Genomic DNA, 27,001 nt, shown 5'->3' with positions numbered 1-27,001 from the left:
GTGTAGCAACATAAACTCTAATATTTAAAGTATACAACTTGATAAGTTTTGACCTGTATGTATGTAAACATCATAGAACCATCACAACAATAAAAATAATGAACATATCCATGACTCCCTGGTTTTCTGGTACCCCTTTGTAATCGCTCCCTCCTACTTCTTGCTCCCACCCCTCCCTGCAAGTAACTATTTTATCTGCTTTCTGTCTCTATACTTTGCATTTCCTAGTTTTATATAAATGGAATCATATTCTATGTACTCTTTTTGCCTGGCTTCTTTCACTCAGCATAATTATGTGGAGATTCATCCATGTTGTTGCATGTATTTATAATTCATTCCTTTTTACTCCCAAGTGGTATTCCACTGTATGAGTCACTTTGACACTTAGAAAATGCAGGGGTTTTTTTTGGTGGGGTGGGGCGGTGCCTGGGTGGCTCAGTCAGTTAAGCGACCGACTAGATTTTGTTTCAGGTCGTGATCTCAGGGCCCCACATCAGGTTCCACGCTGGTGACATTGGGCCTGGTTGGGATTCTCTTTCTCTCTCCCTCTTTCTCCCCCTCCCAGCTCTCTCTCTCTCTCTTTCAAAAATAAACTTAAAAAAAAAAAAAAAAAAGGATAAAGCAGTGTTTTAATTCCAACCCACCTTTCAGGCTTCAGAAACATTTCACATTTATCTTAATTTTGCTATTTCCAAGGAATTAGGATTCTTAGTCTACTTGGGTCAGGCCTGATAACTTCTTTATACACAACCAGTTTTGCTTTGAGTCTTTCAAAGCATTGCTTCATTTAAACTTTACCTAAACTTCATTCTGCTACAAGTTAATAAGCCCAACTTTGTGGAACTACAGGTGTGTTTCTGGTTTTAGATAGGCTTTATCCACTGACATGAATGTTCATGACCACATTAAGTGCAAAACAGTAAATAGTGTACAACCTTATTTATGTTTTTAAAATATAGATACTTGAGGGGTACCTGGGCGGCTCAGGTGGTTAAGCAGCCGACTTCAGCTCAGGTCCTGATCTCACTGTTCTTGGGTCTGAGCCCCACATCTTGTGCTGACAGCTCAGAGCCTGGAGCCTGCTTCAGATTCTGTCTCCCTCTCTTTCTTTGCCCCTTCCCCGCTTGTGTTCTCTTTCTTTCTCAAAAATAAATAAATAAATTTTAAAATAAATGTGTAAAACATATATATAATATATACATATATACATAGATAATACATACATATATTACAAAACCTGGAAAAATGACTATAAAGTTATATATGAAAATGATGTTATCTGTATTACTAAACAAAGTAAAATTTTAAATTTATTTTAAAGTTTTTTTTAAAGGTATTTTTAGGGACAGTCACAGAAAAAAGAAAGGTGAAATGATTTTACGTAATCAATACTTGCTAGGCTGCCCAAGGAACAGGGAAATCCTGCTACTCTTATTGTATAATCTGCCCAATTCCTAAATCCACAGGTGTTAACCTAGAATGGGCAGTGGAGCCTCTTAGGAAAATCATCACATTTCCCGTCTCTGGAAACAAAATGTTAAGAATGGGATTATAAATCTAATTTCATAAACATAAATGGAATTTGGAACCTTGTAGAGTTAAAGCAGATCCCAATGATATCTTCAAAGTTTTAGGCCTTATAATTTACACTGTCTTTAATTATAAGTCTATAAAAGCTTAGCAAGAGTGGTTTATTTTTATTATTATTTACAAAACTCCCTTCCACCCATTAATCACAACATGCATTTACAATACTGTTGCAAAGTAGGTCAAAATACTCCTTAATACAGTTTTGGCATTAGGTGCTTATTAATCTTATCCCATTTATATTTTTTGAGAAAGTCTGCACAGTTGACCCTTGAAAAACATGAAGTTGAACTGCCTGGGTCCACTTATACATGCATTTCTTTCAACAAATAAACAGCACAGTACTGTAAACGTATTTTCCTTACGATTTTCTTAAATTTTTTTTCTCTAGCTTACTTTAAGACTTACTTAAGACGATAGTATGTAATACATATAACATACAAAATATGCGTTAGGTGACTGTTCCTGTTCCTGGTAAGGCTTCCAGTCAACAGGAGGCTACTACAAGTTTTGGGGGAGGCAAAAGTTATACTCCACTGCCCAGGAGTCAGTGCCCTTAACCCCTGAGTTGTTCAAGGGTCAACTGTAATTAGTCCAGTCAAGACACCTGCTTACATGTTTGCTATCATTTAATGATTAAAGTTTCCATATAGCAAAAAGGAAAAAACTGAAGGCATCCAGCAAACATTATCTTTGTAATTAAAATCTGAAAAGGCAATTCATTTCTTCCTAACTCTACCCAGAGATGGTCAACACAGATTATAAACACAGAATTTTTTCAAACTCCTTTTGTGGTCTTGTATAAAAGCTTAAAATAAAACACAAGGGGGGAGCTACCTCTACGTGTAAACACAGTTCAATGTGCTTCTCTTGTTATTTCTTATTAAAGCTACAAATTACTAGGAAAATAGTGCCGCCCACGGGCTTTCCAAGTTTTGATTTCTGGGGAACACCCAGATCAACAGTGAATGAGCCAGGCTAGCGAATGATAGGCACGCAGTATGTTAGTTGGCCCTGAAGAGAAATAGCCAGTTTGTGAATGAAACCTAGGCCTTGCAAGAGGAGTGCCGGCTTCATACACAGTTAAGCCTACTCTGGAAGCATCTAGCTGTGTGACCCAGGGAGAAAATGCTTGTTCCACCTCAACACCACTCCCAGGAAAAGAATGTAGAAAACCTACACCCTACTTGAGCGACTTTGACCTAGACCCCCTTACCCGCTTCCACACTCTTCACCCACTCCTCCCTACCCCACCCCATCCCCGACTTCCTCGAGAGCCCCTCCCCCGGACCCATTCAAAGCGCCACGTCTCCTAGCTCCCGGGCACCAGCCACCCGGCGGAGGCTTCCTGCAGTTAACCCCTCCCAGACTCCCGTCCAAGGTCAGCGATCCCCAGGCTCGGAGCCTCCACTAGGCCAGGACTGGTCACCACCAACCGCGAGAGCCGCGCCCTCGACCCAACGGCTCCCGCCCCGCCCCGCCCTGCCCACGTGACACCCACGTCCCGCCCAGGTTGCCCACGTGACCCGCGGCCATCTCCCCCGCCCCCCCCCCCCCCCCGCCGCGCGCGCGGCGTGGATCGCGGCCGGAGCCGCCATTGTTCCGCCAAGGGACGACAGCGGGGCCTGGCCCTGGCGCCGAGACGCCGCTTAGCGGCCGCCACTGGAGACACTCCCTCCCGCCGCCCCCCTCCTCCTGGCGGCGGCGGAGTGAGGCTGACTAGGGGGAACTGGGAGCCCCCTCTCCTGGCGGCGGCAGCTGCCGATCCCCGGCTCCGGCGCGAGGGGCGGCCGCGATGCGCTCGGCTTGAGGCAGTCCGGCCCGTCCCTTCCTCGCCTCCCTTGACTCTTCTACGGCGTCTGTGCGCCCCAGCGTCACCCTGAGAGTCTCTTTGACGGAGGGAAGATGGCTGCACAGAGCTGGCAGGACGATCTGGCCCAGCAGGCCGAGGAGGGCTCGGCTCGGCTGCGGGAAATGCTGTCGGTTGGCCTAGGCTTTCTGCGCACCGAGCTGGGCCTCGACCTGGGGCTGGAGCCGAAGCGGTACCCGGGCTGGGTGATCCTGGTGGGCACCGGCGCGCTGGGACTGCTGCTGCTCCTCCTGCTCTGCTACGGCTGGGCCGCGGCTTGTGCCGGCGCCCGAAAAAAGCGGAGGAGCTCGCCCCGCAAGCGGGAGGAGGCGGCAGCCCTGCCGGCCCCGGCCACCGACGATGTAGCCCTGTTGAAGAATCTCAGGAGCGAGGAGCAGAAGAAGAAGAACCGGAAGAAATTGCCCGAGAAGCCCAAAGTGAGTAGGGGTGGAGCGGCGGTAGAATAGGGGCCAGGGCCCGGCGTGGAAACCCTCGAGCGAGCGGAAGGCCGAGTCCCAGTCCCCCCAGCGGGGAATGGAAGGGGAAAAGAGTGAGGTTGGTCAAGAGCTGGGACTGAGCTCTCCCCAGGTGGAGGAGGTGATCGGTGGACACGTTACTTGGGGAATCGTGGAAACTCGGGAAGTGTAGGACGAGTGGAAAAGACTAGTTTCGAGGAAGGAAGTTAGACGGCGGCGTGGGGTACGTTTAAATAAAAGCGCCGGGAGGTCAGGCCATTTTCGGGAACCTTGACCGCCGGAATAACATGCCAACCCTTCTTGAGGCCTACCGGGTAGGCTGTGTGTGGAGAGTGATGGGACCTTACGGTGGTGCTGGGAAGTTGTGGAAAGACTGCGCCTGGAAGGCAGATGTCTACTTCAAGTTACATTGAGACGGTAGCCGGGGGAGGAAATACGATGACCTAAAAAATCGGGTTTACGGAGGATTAAAGGTACCCAGGTCTAGACGCGCTTCCATTTTAGTTAAACTGTTTAAGGGAAATGGTTGCCCACTCTTACTCTTGTGAATGCAGCCAATGGAGGCCTGAACAGGAGCAAGGCAAGAGGAAGTCGCTGCCTAATATACTTCGGGGTACATAGCCCCATGAGGGAGAGCTAAGTCAAGTTAAGCGGTGTGCGAGGTTTTGAAATAGTAAAAGGGAATGACAGAGCAGAATGGTGCTGTCTGAAAGAGATTTAGGCACCGTTTTACCGGGCCACGTGTGGAAATGCAGAGAGCATCACATCCATTTTATCATGCTTTCCCGTTTTATTTGTACATTCTTTATTACCCGTGGATCTCCCATGATATCTTTTAGAGTTTTGTTTTTTACGATACTTTACAAGTGGAGGGTGTGTAGAATTAGAAACAGCTAGGCTATTTTTATATACACTGAATTAAGCTCCTTACCTTTCACTGCAACAAAGTAAATGTAACCCAGTCGTAGCATGTGAAATGCACTCTGGTGTGTGTTGCCGGGTGGGAGGTATACACATAGGAATGAGAATCAGTCATGGAGACTAATGTAGGAAACAGATTCATCAATTATGCTAATAGAGCACAGACAGGTGAGGTTTGGAGGGTGAGAGACTAATTCCATTGAAGGGATTTAGGAAAGTTACTGGAGGAAGTGGGATTTGAGTTCAAACTAAAGCAATGAGAGTATTGTTGGAATAAGTCAGTATTAGAGAAGTGACAGGTCACAGTTGGTGTATTATTAGGCCTAGATAAGTGTTCACATTTAGTCTGCTGATTAAGATAACATACAAAACTTAGAAAAGGATATGACTTTGTCAGTATGAATTCTACCTTAAGTTGGAAGAGGAAATAGGACTGATTTCGAATATATATAATTACATTTTTGAGCAGAGGTTACTGGAAAGTAATGTTACAGTGGATATAGAGAACCTGGCTCCAAAATAAGCGAAGAAGGTGATCTTGAAAAAACCACGCACATTAATAACCCTAAACCCTGTGTGGATGAAGCAGATTGTGAACATTTCAAAGCCCTGTCTGGGACATCTAGAATTTCAGATAGACTTGAGTCGAGAGACAGGTGCTCTAGGAGTCCATCCCAAGTGCATCATAACACTCAGACGACCTATCTGAAGAAGGAACAGGTTCCTGTGAAAAATACTCATCAGACTTAGGACTTACTCCTCTTTTTCATCTTAGTTGAGGAATGGGGCAGTGAATGAGTAAATAAATCTTAGTATTAAGCTTTGGGGAGTGAAGAATGGGATGACTAATCAAATTGTTCAGTGTTGATTGGGTGAGAAAATATCTTTGCCTACCTCATGGTATACAGGTGTTGGAGAAGTTTATCAACATTAACAAAATTGTGGCATTCTAGCTTTTTGACTGCAACTTACAATAAAAAACACATTTTCCATTACAGTACCTCCCAACTTCCACCCCCTTACTGAGAACACACACATATCAAACCATACAGTTTGTTTTTCTTTAATGATAGTTGTGACCCATCAAATTGGTTTCACATTTCACTGTGAGGCATGACCCACAGAAAAACACTGCTTTATGAGACTGAGAAATAGAAGCACCCATTTATGTAGTACTCCTGTGCTTTGCACTGTGCTAAGTATTTACTTGGAGAAAGGCAGCATACAGCTTGCAATTTGAAGGCAGTGAAAAGGAATACAATATTCATATGTCTCATTGTGAAGGGGATACAAAAGTAGAAGCTCAGTTGCTCCCCAGGGAGATTTTTATTCCAGTTGTGGAAAAGGATACGCTAAAAAAAATTAACAGTGCAAACCCATTGTGGGCCCAGGAGGCCGTGAGAGACCTTATCACGGAATCTGGCTTTGAAAGTGGGTAGGAGCAAGATAGTGGAAAAGGCTGAAGAAACAGGAAAGGCCCAGGAGAGGAAGACTTAACTCTGTCAGCCTGGCAGGAACTAAACTTGAATAAGGCATTTAACCTTGCTCTGTTTAGCTTATCTTGTTTATAAATTGAAGATTTTAGTTGAGTTAAAATATTGGAGGATTCCTCTAAATGTTATCTCTGACTATTTGCAGTGGAGTTGCTTTGAATGCTTATTAAAATTTATAGATTCCTGAACACCAGCACAGATCTTATAAATTCAGAATCAAAAATCTCTGGAACTGAGTCCAGGAAATCTGCATTTTTAACAAGCTCCCTTGGTAAATCCTTGCTATTAGTTTAAAAATCACTCACTGGCATAGAGCCATAAGATCCATAGTAAAGGAGAGATTTCTAAGGGGTGTCATGTTTAATCTTACAATCTGTCTCTTCATTACTATATCATTCTGATACACATTTTAGTATATACTTACTCTGATCCAACTAACTAGTTTTGTGAAGGGATATTACGTATTAAATGTTTTGTTTTCATCTTTTTATCCCATTATTTTTAGTTCTCTCTTAAATCATTGCAAATTTTGCAACTCAGATTTTTAAAATTTGTTTCTAGTAGTTTATTTCTATCTATAGAGTAGGTGGTATTTAGCTTTTTTAAACCAACGCATAAGCACTTTTTAAAATCTTTATATCATTTTGATTTTTATCCCCTAATATCTTGGCAAAGGTCTTTCAGGGTATGAATTGCAGTTTGTTTTCCTACTAAAAGTGAAGGGGGTAGCACTTTTCACTGGGCTTATTTCTTGGCATTTTTGGAAATCATTATGTATTTTCCCATGACAGCTAGTACAATGTAAGTATTAAATAGGAACTCAGTAAATACTTTTTAACTTGACTTAATCTGAGCCATAATTTAGATGGATGTGAGATATCATATAACTAACTGGTGTTTAACAGTTGTTGCCTTGAATTTCAACTAGAAGCCTACCTATAACCAGGGTCAACTTGAGTGAAAATTTGTATTAGTGAAAAGGTTATTTTTATATTAGTGTAGGACTTCTCATAAAGATTTGCCATAATGCAATTGTTGATATCTATAAGCTCACTGAATAAGTAGTGTTTTTGTCTTGTTTGCTCTTGTATAACCTTGCATAGTGCTTAGTACTCGGTAAAAAATTACTGAATGCATAAAGTAGTAAGATGCCCTACCAAAGTATTTATACCACTCATTCCCATTCTTCATGCCTGGTAAACAGCCACGTGAGCCACCTTTTTATTTTTACAGTGGAAGATGGCTGTGTTTGCCTCTTCTGGCTAAAATTTTATAAGGTCCGTCATTCTATAGCCAATAAATCATTCTAATAGTATGCAGCATCTTTTGTAGTCATTATTTCTGTTCCAGTTTCATTGCCACTGCCCTACTTTTGGACTTTATTACCTTTTGCTTAGACTGTACTAATACCATCCTAACTGGTTTTCCTGCTTCCAGTCTCTTTGTTGCCAATCCTTTCTACCCACTCATGCCAGTTAAATCTTTTAAAGCCCAGCTCTGACCATGACTTTCATGTTTGCGTCTTGTCAGTAGTTTTCTCATCACATGTTGAATAAAACCCGGTCTACAACATGGCACTCAAACCTCTTTATAATGTAACCCCCATCTTAGATTTATCTCTTAACTATTATCTCAAACACATTACCATTGGCTAGACTTTAGTGTCTCTTATTCAAACTATTTTGTTCTATTAAAAGCCCTTTATTTCTTTCTCCCTATGATTTCTACTTATCCTTGAAGGCCCAGCTATGGTGCTGTCTCTACTCTGAAGCCTTCCCTAGTTCTGCAGCTAGGGTTAGTCTCTCTCTTTTATATTTTTATTTTATATTTTTTATGATATCTGAAACAAAACTGAACATTGCCTGGGAAGGTACCTGAAGGGCAATTCAGATTTTTTTCCCCAGCCCTGTGCATGTCTGTGAGTGATGAAGAGAGCACCTCAGGTATTTCGGGATTAGAAATTAATTTTAGTGAGCAGGTGAACTTGCCAATATGGAATCCCTGAATAATGGGATCAACTTCATATTAGTCTGTAACTGTAACTGGACCATTCCTCTCATCTCCAGAACCTCATGTCTAGGTATATACTTGATTTCTTCTATTGGAAATCTGACATTTGTCTCAAATTTTAACATCTCCAAAACAATTCATGATTCCCTTTTCTCTCCTGGTCTTCCCCATTTCTGTAAATGGTAAATGACTGCCACCCATTCAGTTATTCAGTCCAAAAATCTAAGAGTCGTTCTTGATTCTTCCCTTTTTCTCATTCCCTTATATCTTCCGTACCTCATAGCTAATCCGTCAGCAGGTACCATCAATTTTATCTCCAAGATGTGTATTCAGTCTGACTACTCTCATTCTAATGTCTGTCTGGCCCCTTAGCTCACTTACAGAGTAGTAACCTCTGCACGTTGCCCCCCAGTCCTAAAGCCAACATTTGTCTAAAACCAACACTTCAGTAGCTTTTGCATTTAAAATCTGTTTAGATTTTCCTGTGTGGCCCAGTACCTGCTTTTCTTTCTAGGCTGATTTTGAGTTCATTTCCTCTCTTTATTACCTCCAACTATAGTGATCTCTTTTCAGTTCTTCACTCTTTTACAACCCAGTTCCTTTGCATGAACTATTATTAGCACTTCTGGGATAAACTTTTGCCTACTGTTCAAATCAGCCTGTAGGTCTCACCTTAAAACTCACCTTCCTAGGGATGCCTGGGTGGCTCAATCAATTAAGCATCCCACTTTGGCTCAGGTCATGATCTTAGTGTTCATGAATTTGAGCCCCACACCAGGCTATGAGCTGACAGTCAGAGCCTGGAGCCTGCTTTGGATTCTTTGTCTCCCTCACTCTCTGCCCCTTCCCCACTCGTGCTCTGTCTGTCTGTCTCTCTCTGTCAAAAATAAATAAACATTAAAAAAAAAAAAAACCTCACCTTCCTAGAAAACTATTTACTGATCACCCTAGTTGAAATAGGCATCCCCTTCTGTCTTCTGCGTCAACTCTTTGTATGTATTTATTATAATTATCACAGTTTGTAAATTACTTACCCATTTACTTTTCAGAGGCCTTTTCCCTCCACTAGGTTGTAAGTCTTTTTTTTTTTTTTATGTTTATTTTTGAGAGAGCAAGAGAGTGTGAGCGCGTGTGCACTAGCGAGCAGGGGAGGGGCAGAGAGAGAGGGAGACACGGAATCCGAAGCAGGCTCCAGGCTCTGAGCTCTCAGCACAAAGCCCAACATGGGGCTGGAACTCATGAATCATCAGATCATGACCTGAGCAGAAGTCAGACACTTGACCAACTGAGCCATCCAGGCGCCCCTAGGTTGTATGTCTTGATATATATACAATGGCAAACAGTGCCTGGCATGTAAAGTGCCTTTGATGATTATTTGTCGAACTCAGTTCTGAACAAAGTATAATGATACCTCATAGTTTAATTGGATAATTTATTTGGCTAAGTAAATTTAGCTGTTAAGATATTCCAACAGAAGTATGTCTTTTAGGGGTGCCTGGGTGGCTCAGTTGGTTAAGCGTCCGACTTCGGCTCAGGTCATGATCTCACGTCCGTGAGTTCGAGCCCCACGTCGGGCTCTGTGCTGACAGTGCAGAGCCTGGAGCCTGTTTCAGATTCTGTGTCTCCCTCTTCTCTGACCCTCCCCCATTCATGCTCTGTCTCTCTCTGTCTCAAAAATAAATAAACGTTAAAAAAATTAAAAAAGAAGTATGTCTTTTATTCTAGGTAGTAATTTTGCTGTATTATCCCAGGTATTAGTAAAGGTAAATTATATCACTTGCTACCTACAAACAGGATTTTCTTTTTACCTTTAAATCACTATTCCCCATGTTATAAGTATAAAAAGAAAAATCATTTGATTAAAAACTCCTGAGTTCTAGATAAACATTGCTGATTTTACAGAAATGGAATCTTGAGATTTATAGATTATAATAACTTATTTGAGGTCATAGAGCAAAGGAGTTTCAAAGGCTAAATGGTATGATAATTTGTAGTCTACAAATTCTGCTGTTATGTCCGTGTACCTCTCTGGTTTTCATAGCATGTTCAAGGATATTACATTGCATTCAGAGAACAATTCCAATTTTCCCAGTAAGTTACAGCTGTCTTTCTTCTTTTTTTTTTTTTTTTTAATTTGCTTTAAGGTTTATTTATTTTTGAGAGAGAGAAAGAGAACACGAGCAGGAGAGGGACAGAGAGAGAGGGAGACACAATCCAACGCAGGCTCCAGGTTCTGAGCTGTCAGCACAGGGCCCCACGTGGGGCTCGAACTCACAAACCAGGAGATCGTGAACTAGCTGATGGGCACTTAACCCACTGAGCCACCCAGGCGCCCCTCTCTTTATTTCTTTCAAAATTTACTTTTAGAATCAAAAGTTTGGGGGCACCCAAGTGGCTCATTCGGTTGAGCGTCCATCTCTTGATTTCGGCTCAGGTCATGATCTCACGGTTCGTGAGCTCAAGCCCCACATTGGGCTCTGCGCTGAGCATGGAGCCTGCTTGGAATTCCCCCCCCCCACCCCCCCCCCCCCCCCCCGGCTCACTTGCTCACTGTCTCCCTCTGTCTCTCAAAAATAAGTAAATAATCATTAAAAAAATAGAATCAAAAGTTTGTGCTGAAAATTGTAGTGACTCTTACCAAAGCTCCAGAAATTTGGCTCTGTTTGGTTAAATGACAGGACTTTTTCATCTTGTCGTTGTATTCTGCCAAAGTCCTAACAGAGAAGACCTTTAATAATTATGCTTATCTTAGATATTAAGAGCAGCAATAAACCCTCTTAACACTTGAGGTTTCTTTTGCACTTTGACATTATTGGTTAATGTACTACTTCTCAAGGTTATGAAAGCTTTGAGAGTATTTTTTTAATTTTATTTTTTAATTTTTTTTAATGTTTATTTCTGCGAGTGAGCACGTGAATGGGGGAGGGGCACAGAGCATCCGAAGTGGGCTCCATGCTGACAGCATGAGGATTCCTGGTGCGGTTAACAAGTTGATAGTTCGGAATCCCTGAAGAGAGTTGAGTCTTTGGCTAGCTGCTTGGAAGGCACAGGATCTTTACACTAAAGGAAATAGCTCAGGATATATATAGCATGATTTTGCAAATTTGAATCATAGGCCATATTTGTAAGATTGTACTCTCAGTTATTAAGAGTTTAAAATTGGGGTTGGATTTAAAAATAAGTTAGTAAATTGCTATAATTAAAGCTGTAGTATATTTATATTTGACATATTCACATTTGGCAGAAAAAAAGACATTTTCAAATAAATGGCAAGAAATTGTTCTATCTTGAATTTATATCAGAACTCTTCAAACTAAAAATACACTGACCAAGGCAAGGTCTTGTTCACTAAATGAGATGATGCATGTAAAGCATCTAGCAAGGTGCTTGGCCCACGGCAGGTACTTGGGAATTACGTGTCAGGCCGTCTTCACTCTGTCAGCTAAAGATGATGCACCTTGAATTTCCATAACATTTTGCCCTTGATCTTTTTTTATGATGGGTGTAATATGTCTACTTATGCCTCCTGTATGTTCAGAATAACTTTAAGCTAAGAAAATTGAAACTCTAGTGAAATAGTAACTTCTCCGGGATTACACACATTGGGGAATTCAACCCTGGTTTCAGCTTGCCTTTAAAACCCATACTCTTTTCCTTTACGAGTAGGGTTGGAGGGGTTATGTTCACTTACTGGATAGTAAGTGAATGAACATAAGTGAGTATGATGTAATTTTATTTTCTTAGAAAATGGTGAAACTGTAAGCAGTTTTTTAAAAAAGAAAGATACTACATTGCTGTCTTTGACAGCAAGCCTGGACTATTTCTAGCCTCTGAGAGGCTGTGTTTACTTACCATTTGTATTCTGTTAACTCCCCAAAAGAATTTGTGTCTGGAGCACTGGGCCTGATGGATGCATGTAGTGTCTGTTGACCCTCTTGACCACCAGGACTTAACGCTGGTTGTAGGCTTGCTAGTTGTGACCTGAAAGCTGGACAAGGAGATGAGGATTTGAGCCATTATAGCCATGTTCTCTCATTTATTGTCGTTTTAACAAGAAACTTGTATGAGTACATATTTTCTTTATATTTACAAATGATGAAATAAAGGGTTAAGTCAAGGAAAATGCTTATAATCACAGTGATTAAATATAGAAGTCGAGTCTTAATCCCAGGTTTGTTCAGTTCCAGTGTCCATGGTCTCTTCATCTTCCATTTTTTTGGTAGTTGGTAGGCTGCCCTTCTAGTTTCTTAAGGTGTTTCCAAGTAACTTGAAGTCATGGTTTTTATATTTTCTATCTAGAAATAAAATTCACATAACTAAGTGAAAATGGGATTCTAAATGGTTTCGTTTTAGAAGTCAAATGTTAAACTTTACATATGGTTATCTTAGATGTAGATTCCTTTGGAGTAGATGTCCGTTATTAAGCATATCTGCTTATTCTGAACCTCAAAACTCCTCAAGGGCAAATTCCTTTCATTTGTCCTTGTTCCTGAGGTCCCTAGCCCAGTGCCTGAAGTACTTAATAAACATTTATGAAATTAATAATTTAAGGGTTGACTAACATGAAAATTATATTTCCTTTAAATCAGGCATTTTTTAAAGTTTGTTCATTTTGAGAGAGAGAGGTGAGTCAGAGAGGGAGAGAATCCTAAACAGGCTCCACACTGGCAATGTGGAGCTCAGTGCAGGTCTCGAACCCAGGGACAGTGTGATCACGCCCTGAACTGAAACCAAGAGTCAGAAGCTCAACTGACTGAGCCACCCAGATGCTCCAAAATCAGGTATTATTCAATAAGAGACCCTGCTCCCCTGCTGTGTGTCTCCTTTTTGCATTTTATTTTCTTCATTGTCAGCTAGGTATCTTCATTTTGGTTTATCACCACCCCTCCCAACACACACACACACACACACACACACACACGCACGTGCGCGCACACACACACACACTCACAATGTTCATTCATGAATATGTTTTTCAGAGGATGTGGCGTAGGAGTTGGGGAATGTGTAATAATAAAGCAGACATAGCATTGCCTATAAGGAGTTTATCCATCTAAGAAATGATTATGTCATTTTTCTGTTTCTGGTTGATTTTCACCAAATTCGGAGGATGTTCTTGTCTAATTTAAAATATAGCTTATATTCTATATGTGAAATTAACTTTGGTTGGCCCTGGAAGGAAACACCTCAAAGTTTTCCAGAAAATTTTATACTAGGTTACGATGAGAGGCCCGCATAATTGCTAATCTATGGAAACGTGTATATTAAGGCTTCATGATGAGAAAAGATAATACCTTTTGTATAAGATACAAAAGATAAAACCCTGTTGGCAGTCAGGTTGGGTTTGAAGTGTTGGTTTGCAGTAAGTTGCTTTTTCTTTTTCTCTTCCTCTTTTTCTCTTTTTCCTTTTTTTTAGAGAGTGGAAGCACAAGTTGGGGGGAGGTGGAGCAGGGAGAGAGAGAAGGAGAGAGACAGTCCCAAGCAGGCTCCATGCTCAGCGTGGAGCCCAATTTGGGGCTCAGTCTCACAACCCTGGGATCATGACCTGAGCTGAAATCAAGAGTCAGAGGCTCAAGTGACTGAGCCACTCAGGCGCCCCTTTATTTAATTAATTAACTTACTTACATTTAGTTACTTTCATGTGAGCAGATCTACATGATATGCCTCCATTTCTGGATTTGCTGATTTAAATGTGGTTAATGATTTTCCAGGACAAGACCTTCTTGACCAGCTAGTGGCAGGACAGATGAGTGTTGCTGGTGGGTAGGAAAGGCACAGCTGCCATTGTGTATCCTTTATTCATAGGGCCCAAGAGTTCTGTTGGGATAGGAGGCATATTGTTTCATGTTATCTGGCATTTTGAGGAAGGGTTGTTGCTGACTCCCAAATGTTAGTGGAACATTGAGAAATCTGCATAGACCGAAGGAACAGCTACAGTTACAGTAATTGCATAAATTCATCTTGCGAAGAAGGAAGTAAAAATGGCACAGGTTGGAGTGTGGGACCACCTGTGGCTTGCCGGTCATTTCAGAGTCTGTGAAATGGAAACTGAGTGTTCCTGCTGTAGCTCACGGGATTGAGGACTTCAGAGTTTATATTTGTTCAAAAGGAGATTGTTTCATCTTTCATTTGGAAGGCTGTATCACCAGTGTTTGCGTTTGGCCTCAAAGGAATTGCATTGAATTTTTTGTAGTTTTTGACCAATTAATTCCTCACCTTTTAGCAGTTAATAAATTAAGATGACTCCATGTAGTCATTTACATGAATAAAATGGAAGTGCTATAGTAGTGACTGTGATGGAAAGTTTCCTGAAGGGATTAGTTAAGTGAAGTTTCAGAAATGTAAGCCTGTGAGCTTCCAGTTAGAGACTGGAAACTGAAATTGAAGCTGCAAGATCGTTCAGGGGGCATAAGGCTTGTATAGAGAGGGTGAAGCTGAAGCAGACCACAGGAAATCAGAAAAGGTTTGGCTGAAGAGGATAATAAGAACTAACATATGAGAACTGACAATTGAGATGCTGATCTTGGAAGTAGAATTAAACGGTTTTATATTCCTGATGTGGTTATTGCTCTAAGTCCAGATTCCTTTCAGGGTTTTCTTACCCTTCTTTGTGTACCACCCCCCCCCCCCAACATGTACATACACAGGGAAGCTGGTGAGAGGAAGCAGCATGAAAGTGACACAACAGCACAGGAGAAAGAAAACCAAATCAAGAGGAAGGAGACCTGGTTTTGGCGTCTGAGTTTAACAAATTGCTTAAGAGCCAGCAGATTAAATTGGGGTTAATTAGGATTTTTGTCAGCTAAAAGACAGCTTTTGTTTTGGCTTTTCTGCCATAAATCTTTGAAAAGCCTACAAATCGGGTTTTAGAATATTAATGGTCTGTTTCTCTAACTGTATATCCCTGATAATTTCGAACAAACTCTGGCAAAGTCACATTATAGAAACTTGAGCATTGCTATTGTTTTCTGGAGTATGGTTCTGCTATAATGAGTAATCTGGTGGAAGTCTGTTCTGCAAGAACTGGAAATAAGGCAACCGAAACTAGTATATTGATTTACTAACTCACTGAATTATTGGAGTATGAGAATAAGCAAGTGAAAAGAAATAGTAGGACCCAGAGAGAAGAGGTTAGAATACCAGATACCTGGACTCCATTCTTCAAACTCTTGAATCTAAATATATTTCTGGTGATAGAACATAGAAATGTGGTTTTTTTTTGGGGGGGGGAGGATTAACCCCCAAAACTAGTGATTCTAATTAAAACCCAGACTTGGAATTCACAAACTTAATTTTACTCATATCTTTTTATTTTCGGAGTGTTGAAGCTGAGGTAACCTTTTTAAGCTGTAGCACTGGCTTGGTAAATTTCTTAATCCCAGAACAATAGAACCATTAGATAATAGAATTACGAGAGGCATTAGAGATAATCTAATATAGAGGCCAACAGATTATGGACCAGGGACCAAATCTGGCCCTCTACTAGTGTTTTGCAAATAAAGTTTCATTGGAATACAGCCACACTCAATTTATTCATCTGTGGCTGCTTTTGTACAAAATTGCACTGTTTTGTAGTTGCAGCAGAGATGATATGGCCCACAAAGCCTAAAATATTTCCTGTCCCTTTATCGAAAAAGTTTACTGACTTTTGAATAGACCAGATCTATAATTTTATATATGTGGAAATAAGACTCAAAAGATAATGAGTGAAACGTTTTGAGATTACACTACTAATTGGTGGTGAGAGTGCAAATACAGTTTAGTTCCCCATATTCCTGCTTTCATTCCATGAGTTTTTGTTGGAGGAACTGATACCCTGGGTGAGATCAGAAAATTTATTTGTGGTACAGGCTTTTGTTTATAGGTTCATTATCATATTACAAAACACAGTTATTAGAGATAGTAGCACATCAAGTCTTACAACATGGCTGTACAGAAACCTATTAAAGTTGGGTCAGGGGGTAGCATTTGATTGTAGTATATGCTGTTTCTTGAGTATAAATCTTTGATTTGACCCTCCAAGCAGTTTGATAACAAGATTCTTTTTGTTACCTGTGCAGCCGAATGGACGGACGGTTGAAGTGGCTGACGAGGAAGTTGTCCGAACTCCTCGAAGTATAACAGCAAAGCAGCCCTTAGAGACAGATAAAAAAAATGAAAAGGTAAGTTTGGGAACATATGAAATTATATGCAAGTCTCTTAATAAAGAGAGTGACATATATAAAAATGATGTTTTTCTGTTTCACAAAATTGTATGTATACTTCCCCATTTAAGGACAACTGAAAATATGAATTTATCATAGCAGATGGGTGGTAAAGGCGTAAGTAAGTTGTTTTGTTTTTTTACTTTTAAAAGGAAGGATGTATCACCAAATATTTTTAAACATGCTGTGGCAGTATTAAATATTCACTTTACCAAAACAGTTTTATTTATGACTTGAACGTCTTTTATAGGAGTAAGGTTGCAGGTATGTAACACCCTCTTATTTGAAAACAGGATTGTATTATCTTTGTTAATAGTACACTTCTGACATAAAAAGCTTACCAACTTGTTCGATGGTATTAAGTGTTGAAATAGATTTCTGTTCTGATGGAGACATAATTGTGTACTTATTAGACATTTTGAGTTTGTTGAACAAAAGAGAATGTTCTGTGCACTCTTAAGTTTTCAAATAAGACAATCTGTCATACCCCATAAATGGATAATTCCTGGGGTTTTATTCAGTTTTCAGTGTTAGAACTGACCCATTTTTTATTTGACTTAGGCAGAATGTAAAAAGGAACTGTTAACAGTGGGTTGTCCTGCTGTGGGAGAGAAACTTCTCATTTAAGTCCTTTCGATACATTTAATACTTGTGCTCTTCCACTCCCTTTTTAAGACCCTGTGCATGCATAACTCCTTTTTAACAAAGAAAGACAAACCAAAAAATAACGAAAGGTAGATAAGTGGTTTCTAGAAACCAGAATGCGACAATTCCAGTCCTACAGAATAATAGTATGAAATGGTTGCTACACTTTCTTAACGCTTACAATTTTTAAAGTGTCTTTGAAGAATTGGCAAGATCAGTTCTCCTCCATAACCCAGTAAAATTGGTCTAGGGCCAAGATGGCTGCAGGTAGGATGGCGTAAAATGAAGGATAGTTGTGGGCAAAAGTTAAATTTATGCCTGATTTTGCCTTTGGCAGAAAAATAAATAGGAAATAACTTGTATTAACAAGTAAGCATACAATTTCAGGATTGTAAATTAAAGTGTGAATAGTTTATATGTCTAATACGTATTTGTACTCCTTCCCTATAATATTTCCTTGTTTCTGGATTTTCTTCCTACTAGTGAGCATTTTATGCTTGTTCCTTTTTCCACTCCCTGAATTATCCTGAAATATTTGTAGTTGGAATAATTGATGAACTGCCATTCATCTCTGATTGGTTAATCATATATAGATCGGGTGTAGGAAGATGAAAAAACCACAGTTTAGAGTTTATAATCATTCTGAAATTTCTTATGTTAGGAAATAATTACAATAATCGACATTTTAAATATCTGTAAAATGGCAGGCACTATGCAAAGTGGGTGTGTGTATAATGTATGAATGTATGTACATATATCTTGTAGGGACAAAGTACATATCGGGTGTGCTTTTAAGACTTTATAGAATATTTATCCATGTTATTTTATTTATCCTCATAAGAGCACAGAGGAGGTGGTATTATACCTATCTTACAAATAAGAAACCTGAGGCATAAGTTATCTAAGCTATTAGATGTAGTCAGTTCTAACCCAGACCCATCTGACTTCAAAGTCTGTGCTTTTTACTGCTGTGTATTATTTCTGATCCTTTCATAAACTCTAGCAGGCAGGTAGTAACCGCCCCATTGTACAAATAAGGACTCTCAGCATGGAGGGATTTTGCAGTTTTACTCAGCGCACAGTTTCTGAGCTAGGATTTGAATCCAGCTCATTCCGGTGCCAAAGCCCATGCGTTTTTCAATCACTTGACAGTACTGCCTCCTTTCAGTTGCTGTTGCTTTTTCAGAACAAAACTTCTGCCTTTGGTTTGCTGTCTACTTGGTTAGGCTTTTTGCATAATAGTAAATGCTACAGCTCATGGCTAGTGTTTCTTTTTGCTGTCTGCATCTTGAATTTATGCTTTTTAACTTGGTTTAACCCAAAAGACTTTATTTCAGTTCATTTTTTATGCTATTGCACTGTTTTTGCATGTTGTAAATATGTGTTTTAAGGCTTTTTATTACTTTCTTTCTAAAGAGGCTTCTCTTAGATCTACTTATGTACCTTAATATGCATCATTGTATGTTTGTTTTTCTCTCAGAGCCACATCTAAGCACTCTAAGCTGTGATATTGAATACCTTGCCCTGTCACTTGAGTAATAAGCCTTAGAAGTAAAACATTGTCTAAAAACCATGTATGACAAGAGTTATAGATCTTGTGTCTATAAAGCAAGTTAAACTACCATAGTTTTCTAGGTCTTTATTTGGCTGTGAAGGTCAATACTTCATTGATACTGGTCTCTAGTAGAGTAGACCTAGGACCATTAGCTGGCTGAATGCATTGTGCTATTGGATGCTGAAGAGAATAAGAATGGAAGAAGTACTTACTCTCAGAAAGACTGCAGTCTAGTTAAGGAAAGGCAAGCACAGGAGAAGATACCAGGTAACAAGACTGGGTGCCAGATATTCACAGGAATAAGATTATCCAATTTGGGTGGCCAGAAAGAATTGACAATTGGACTCTTAAGGCTAGGGATGGTATTTTAGTAAGTAGAAGTGGTGAGGCCAGCTTTGGCAAGTGAGAGAGAAACAAATGGACACAATCAGACATTATTCAGCTGAAACAAAAGAAGATATTCTTAATGGAAAGCTCTCGATAAGTTTGGTCAAGGTGGGGGTGGGGTATGATAAAAATAGATATGTAGCTGGCAGCAACGTTTATGATTAACAGGTCAGGCTTGTGTTAGTGATTATGAGGATTTGAATTAAGATAGAAGTGTAAAGATTGTTAGAGAAACAACAGAAACCAAAATGTATAAAATTTGGTCACAATCAAATTTGTTTATGTTCAGAATGAAGTCAATGGTGTCCTACTGAAATATCATTCATTTTAAGTATTAATAAGCTCTTACATTTTTATGTTGCTACATAATACAAAATATTTTCACCTCTTTTGACCCTGTTGACTAACTAAGTCTTGGTTGAGGAAGGAGAGGGGTACTATCATTTTTTTTTTTTAATACAGCTCATTAAAAAGAGTTTAGCGGATTGCCCAGCATCACATACCTAGTAAATAATGCTCCCTCAATTTCACGGAGGCAGCTGTTCTCCAAGTGTGGTTTGTGGACCCCTGGGATGGGGTCCCAGGGACCCTTTTGTTGGGCCCTGGGGGATGAAACTGTTTTCATAATAATTAGGGCATTTGCCTTCTTCACCATGTTGATAGTTGCACTAATGGTGCAGAAGCAATAGCAAGTAAAACTGCTGGCTTCCGAGCACAAATCGTGACGGTGACACCAAACTACTAGTAATTGTATTCTTTATGCAATCCACTCATAGTTAAAAAAAAAAAAAATGCTAGTTTCACTTAAGAGTATTCTTAATGAAGCTATAAAAATGATCACTATTAATTTCATTAAATCTTGACCTCTGAACACATGCTTTTTAATTATTTTTCATGATGAAATAGGAAGTATACCTACAGTATGCTGTGTACTGAAGAACAGTGGTTGTCTTGAGGAAGAACATTTGTACAATTGAGTTGCAACCTAGACTAGTTACTGTTTTTACGTGAAAGAACAGCTGATAGATACCAATGGTTATTTAGACCTGGGTACTTGCAGACATTTTCTCAAAAATAATTAAAATGATCCTGTCACTTCAAGGAAAAGAATACTTAGTATTTGTTGCAAATGATACAATGATTTGTTTCTGAGTGAAAATTAGAAATCTGGAAAATTTGTATCTGCCACCATTAGCTTGACAGCATCCCTGTGCTTAAAGAATATCTGATGAGATGAGTTGTGATATTAACAAATGTGATTTTTAAAAATACTGTATACAATGGAATGTTTTAACATTTTAGAAGATGTGTGTAACTCACTGAACCAGTATTTTCCAGGTGACCAGTACTTGCATGTTATAAAATCAGACAACTGTGAAAGTTTCATTAAATGCACAAGGTAGACCAATGGAGTGTGGAAAGTTCATTGATGCCCTTTCAGATTCCATGTTGCAACAATTTTTAAGAAACTACCACTTGACAAGTTTCAGCATAATACTTTCCCCTACCTCTACCTAAAGTTCCTTGTGACTTCCCATTGCTCTTACTCTACAACCTTGAACATAACCTAAAGGTCCTGCCTGTGATACAGGTCTCTGTTCCTACCCCTCACCCTGTTTAAGTCTACGCTCATTGGTTTTCTTTCTTTTTTGTTAAGCAGCTTTATTTTGAGATATACCACAAAATTTATTTCATATAAGTGTATGATTTTAGTTGTATTGCAGAGTTGTACGGCTCTCGCCATAGTCTAGTTTTTGAACATTTTCCTCTGCCCACTACCAGTAACGCCCCATTTTCTCCTTTTCTTCTTAGTCCCAGCCCCTGTCAACCACTAACCTTTGGTGTAATGTCAAAGGATATCACAATTATCTGAAAAAGCAAAAAACAACAACAACAAAACTATTAAAACAATCCTTTTAAGGGCGCCTAGGTGGCTCAGTCGGTTAAGTGTCCAACTTTGGCTCAGGTCATGATCTCGCAGTTTGTGAGTTTGAGCCCTGCATTGGTCTCTGTGCTGGAAGCTCAGAGCCTGGAGCCTGTTTCAGATTCTGTGTCTCCCTCTCTCTCTGACCCTCCTCAGAGCTCTCTCAGAGCTCTCTCTCTTGCTCTGTCTCTCTCTCTCAAAAATAAATAAACATTAAAAAAATAAAAACCAATCCTTTTACCTGGGGCACCTCGGTGGCTGAGTCAGTTGATTATCCAACTCTTGATTTCGGCTCAGGTTATGATCCCAGGGTCATGGTATCCATGCTGGGTGTGGAGCCTGCTTGAGATTCATTCTCTCTCTCTCTTCCTCTTCCTCCCTCTCTCTCCCTCTCCCTCTCTCCCTCCCATCCCCCCCCACCCCCCACCTACCCCTCTGCCACTCTCCCTGCTCTCATGCACACTCTGTCTCTCAAAAAAAAAAAAAAAAAAATCCAGGGCACCTGGGTGGCTCAGTTGGTTCGAGTGTCCAACTTCAGCTCAGGTCATGGTCTCATGGTTCGTGAGTTCGAACCCCCACATCAGGCTCACTGCTGTCAGCCTGTCAGTGAGGAGCTGGCTTCAGATCCTCTGTCCCCTCTCTCTGCCCCTCCCCCATTTGCACTCTCCCACAATTAGTAAATATTCTTAAAAAGTCTTAAAGATCCTTTTTCCAATTATATATCTGTGTGTATATAGTCAGATTTTCTTCACATGCTTTAAATAACGTATCACAGTAAAATTAAATGCAAAAGGAGGTATGCGAATCTAGCTATCTTTTATGAAGCCAGACATTAAAGATATTTGCAAACTGTAGAATATACCAACCGTGCTGCTCACTAAAATGTTTATTTGTTTGTTTTGGAAAATACAGTTATTTATATAGGTGTAATTAAACAGTATGTAATTAGTCTATTATTATTTTGAAATAAATTAATATGTTAAATAATATCTTAGTTTAAATTTATAGTATGTTAGATACCAGTAGATACAACCCATGTAAACAAAGGCTCTTTGATATCTTTGGTCTGTTTTAAGAGTATCCTATAACCAAGAAGTTTGAGAACCACTATTCTAGGAGTGATCAGTGTTTAGAAGACCATAGACAAACTTACTCCAAGGCATCATAGATTTTAAACAACTGTAAGGTATAGTAGCTCTTAGCAAAACAGAGAACACTGCGTGCCCAGTCAATTTACATGCATTTGTGTTTTACCTTCCATAATACGTCTTAGAAACAATAGTCTAAAATCAGGGATTGGCAAACCATGACCATTGGCCATATGTAGCTCTCTGCCTAATTTTTGAAAGTTTATTGGAATGCAGCCACACTTATTTATTGTCTGTGGCTGCATTTATATTACAACAGCAAAGTTGAGTGGTTGCAATAGAGACCTTATAGTCTGCAAAGCATAAAATATTTATTGTCTGGCTTTTTTTTGCTGAACACCTCTTTTAAACTTCTAATACAATCTTTTGGATTCATTAAAATATTTCATTATCTGCAGTGCTTTGAATCTGATTATGTAGGTCTTGGACTCTTGACCTTTTGGGCTCCTTGTGCCATAGAATCTATAGCTTCATGATTCTTGGGTTCCATCCAAGAATTAGTAGTTTCAGTGCCCCCTTTGAAGGTAAACACAGTAGTTTCCATCAAAGAGGGAATATCTTACGAGAGAAACCTCATTTTTGCCCCCTAGACTTTTCTGTCTAAACTCCTGACAAATAGCAGAAAGGAGACCAGAACCAGGACTTCTCCTCTAGCCCATCATTTTCCCATGATGCTGTAGTTGAATGAGGCAAGTGGGAGTGGCAAGAGGAGATTGAAATAGAGTGAGAAAATGAATTTGGTTTTAAACATGCTAAGATTGAGGTAATGAATGGAGTCTCCAAGTGGAATTAATTTATTAAGCTGTTGGAAATTTGAGAACCATGTCTGGGAAAGAGTTTGGGGCTAGATAAAGTTCTTAAGAAAGGTTTCTTGTAAATTTTTTTTAAGATTCTGGGTTGGTAGTCATGCCGCTTGTGTGGTGTACCATAATTCGTGAGCTCACACCAAATGTATTTAAATAATTTAATGGCTCGCGTAAGTGTTCAAGTATACAAATAGAGTAGCTCAGAGGTTTTATTTTGGGGGCAATGAGAGTTGGGCAGACAGAACCATATATAACGCAATTTATTTTTAGGCTCTTTTACTGATTAACCAAATAACTGCTGTCTGCAAGGTGTATTATTCTAGGAACTAGGAATATAACGATTGATAAAACAGGATAAAATGGGAAAAGGGATGACTAAAATAAAGCAAATATATTCTCTAATGGTAGGTGGTGGTAAGTGCAGTGAAAGAAAATCTAACTAACGAGGGTAAGGAGGAAGGTAAAGTACAGGTTGTGGGTACTTCTCTTCATCTACAATCCTACTCCTTCCTTGCATTCAGGGAAATGTATCAGACTAGTAGTGGGTGGAAAAATCTTGGCTGTAGTTTAAATTATACCACCACTACCACCACCCCAAAAAGCAGGAAAATCTGCTGGAACTCTCTCTACTTTTAAAAAGGTTTGTGACACTTTTTGTAATTAATCTCATCCTTACATCATGTCACCAAGTTACCAAGATTAAGAACTGTTGGTATAGATAGTTCAGAGAAATGTAAATAATATGTTCTTTGGACCATCCATCCTTTGCCATTTATGCCTTGTTCATCTATATGTTTGAGACAAGTGAGAAAAATAAATAGTGCTGAATGTGGAGCAGTATAAAATAGGGACTTACCATATTTGTTTAGGCAAAAGGTGGATGAAATTGATCCTAAAGCAGTAGTTTTCAGACTTTTCAAGAGGCAGTTGCTTAGTTTTCAAAATGATGAACTTCACTGACCGCTTTTAATTTTGTCAGGCATGTACATTTTTAAAATCACTGTCACCATTACAAAAAAGAAAAATTTTGACCCAATGGAAATAGAACAAAAGTCTCAGAAAACAGAATAGTTACTGCCATGAGTTAGGGGGAAATCTTACACACTAGCCACTTACTTGCAGACTAAAGTATCATAGCATCCATTTCTAACCTTTAGGTTAGATCCCAGGGTTGTGGGATGAAGCCCCACGTTGAGCTCCACACTGAGCCTGGAGCCTGCTTGAGACTCTCCCTCTCTCTGTGCCCCTCTCCCTCGCTCATGCTCTCTCTGTTTCTAAAATAAAATAAATTATTTGTCTGTTACTTGTGAAAATTCTCATATCTGCACAATTTAACAGCTTGGGAGCAGTTTCCTAACAGAAGCATAGCAGCCCAGATTTTGGAGCATGCTTATCAAATCCCAGCTCTGACACTTAATAATTAGGTGATCTTGGGGTTGGTTAGTTAATCATTCTGTGCTTTCTTTTCTCATCTGTAAAGTGGAAGTAATAACATCTGCCTCATAGAATTCTTTTGAAACCTGACTGGGTTAATTAGGAAGATCTATATAAGTGATAGTGATATAACCAGTTAAAACAAAAACAAACTTTTTTTAAGTCTTTTTAGTGGATCCATTTGTTAAAAATACCAAAGTAAAAAACCATCAGATTCAATTGCAGGAACCGCTGGTGTTGAGGAAGATTAACTTTTACTAGTTAGATTTCCACAAAAACCTTTGCATACTTAGAGGATGAGGTTGAAAAATTAGTGTCATGTTTTGACAAGCATGGCCTTCGTTTAAGTGAATCTCTATACTTTTGTCAAGTATGATAGTTATTAAAAGTATTAAAGTATCAAAATACATGAATTGAGAAACTTATTCAAAAATAATGAAGCATGTTCGGTCATATTGCTGTCACTAAAAAATAGTTGTTTTACAAATGTATATACACTGTCAGGAGGGTGTGTATAAAATTTACAAAGAAACAATCTTGGGAGTGTATGTCTAGCACATCGTAGGGATTTAATAAATCTTGATTGCATGACAGCCATTAGGAGAGGTTAACTAGCTCCATGGTAGAGGCTGACAAAGAATAGGAGGGAAGAACGTGGTAACAAAGGAGCTGGCACTTTGTATTTGCATTTTCCTTCAAAAGCGTTCACTGTAGTGGAGCTGCCCACAAGTAAGATGTTTACGTCAGTAGGACGGCTAAGGCAAATAGTAGCATGAATGCATATTTGTGTTAAAGCTTTTTATAAATACGTTATTAAGTCTTGTCTGGGTAAGCATTATTCTTTGGTTAGTTACTTAACTAAAATCAAACAAGACCTAAGCCTAAATCAAGGTAGTCTGTCTTATTTTTCTGCAGATTTCATTTTAGTGACGAATCACAGTATATTTCAGTGTGAATATAACTTCTCCCCTTTTTTCATACTTTCTCTCCTTTAAAGTCTTATGTATGCTTATGTATACTATTTTGTAGTTAGTCTGCTTTCACATCTTCTTTAATCTTTAAAAGAACCTTATATGGGGGTGCCTGGGTGGCTCTCGTTTGGGCGGCTGACTTTGGCTCAGGTCACGATCTTACTGCTCGTGGGTGGGTTTGAGCCCCGCATCCGGCTCTGTGCTGACATCTCAGAGCCTGGAGCCTGCTTCAGATTCTGTGTCTCCTTCTCTCTCTGCCCCTCACGTGCTCATGCTCTGTCTCTCTCTCCTTCAAAAATAAATAAATAAACATAAAAAAAAAAAAAAAAGGAACCTCATATGAGGTTAGGAATTTTTGTCCCAAATGGCAGTTGGGGAAAGGGGTTTAGAGGCACTTAGCCCAAAATCGCATAAGTAATACATGATTAAATTTGTAGAGTTCAATGTAGAGTGACAGGATAGCAGAGTATTTGTGAGGGCAGGATCTAGAGTCAGAACTGAATTTTAGTTCTGGATTTACCACTTAATAACCCTCTTGTCTTAAGCTATTTATATAATCTCTTATGGCCTCAGTTTTCTTATCTGTAAAATGGAGGTACTTAACTTTAGTTAGTTCCTGTAGGTCTGTACGGTCCAATGTGGTAGCTACTTAATGGCTATTTAGCGTTCCTTCTCATACTATTAATAACTTTTTATATTTATTACCTTTTGAAATGTATTTGGGGTATGTTGAGTTAACGTATATTAAAATTAATGTGACCTCTTTCTTTCATCTTTTTGACATCTGTATGCTAGAAAACTTTAAATTACAAACATGGCTTGTATTATATTCTATTGTACAGTGCTGCTCTAGACCAGGGATGGGCAAACTCTGGTCCCCCAGATCAGCCAGAGGCCTATTTTGGTAAATAAAATTGTGTGGAAACACAGTCACAGCCATTCAGTTATATATTGTATATGGCTACTTTCATGCTACAGCAGCAGGGTTGTAAGATCACTATGTATAGAACTATATGTGCCTTGGAAAGCCTAAAATATTTATTATTTGATACCTTATAGAAAAAGTTTGCTGACCTCTACTTCAGGCTATAACTGAAAAATGCTCAATGTGTTATCTTGAGTTGGTGTGAGAGACAGACAGTCGATAGAAAGTAGATTGGTCGTAGATGCTAGTGGGAAAAAGGTGGTGGGGACACCGACTGGTCATTGGTACCACGTTTCTTCTTCGGGATGATGATAGTGTTCTGGAATTAGAAAATGGTGACAGTTGTACGACCTTGAATCTATTAAAATCACCGAACTGTACACTTTAAAGAGAATAAATATTATGGTATGTAGATGATACGTCAATTTTTGTGAAGTAGATATGAGCCTGGTTTGGTAGATGTCATATAGCAGTACATGAAACATGATACATGTTAATGAGAACATGGAAAAAAACAAGTACAGATCAACTACAGGGAACATAAAAAGTTTGTTATGAATAGTTGCTTATATACTCCTGTTGTCAAAGAATTTTTAATCACTCTTAAGAGCTGTCATTTATTGCTTACTCAAACTATCATTTACTGCTTTACCCATAAAGAAAAAA

The 27,001-nt window shown here is 39.4% G+C and overlaps 1 protein-coding gene across 8 annotated transcripts in view; it reads left to right on the top strand.

Moving 5' to 3' along the window:
• The first annotated feature begins 3,181 nt into the window (after window positions 1–3,181).
• Window positions 3,182–27,001, top strand: part of MTDH (metadherin) — a 57,297-nt gene continuing 33,477 nt past the window's right edge. For 2 of the 8 annotated variants that reach the window (XM_030304571.1, XM_030304565.1), the window contains exons 1-2: window positions 3,190–3,873; window positions 16,397–16,498. In XM_030304571.1, coding sequence (XP_030160431.1) covers window positions 3,493–3,873; window positions 16,397–16,498 — 483 coding nt within the window. In that variant the 5' untranslated portion in view covers window positions 3,190–3,492. Of the gene's footprint in view, window positions 3,874–16,396; window positions 16,499–27,001 lie in introns of all 8 variants that reach the window. The other 6 variants (XM_030304570.1, XM_030304569.1, XM_030304568.1 and 3 more) reach the window with 4 other exon arrangements.

This window comes from Lynx canadensis, chromosome F2 (assembly GCF_007474595.2).
Source record: "Lynx canadensis isolate LIC74 chromosome F2, mLynCan4.pri.v2, whole genome shotgun sequence".
NCBI classification, from domain to species: Eukaryota; Metazoa; Chordata; class Mammalia; order Carnivora; family Felidae; genus Lynx; species Lynx canadensis.
The sequence above is the reverse complement of the archived record's forward strand: the minus strand, read 5'-3'. Positions and strand labels throughout refer to the sequence as shown.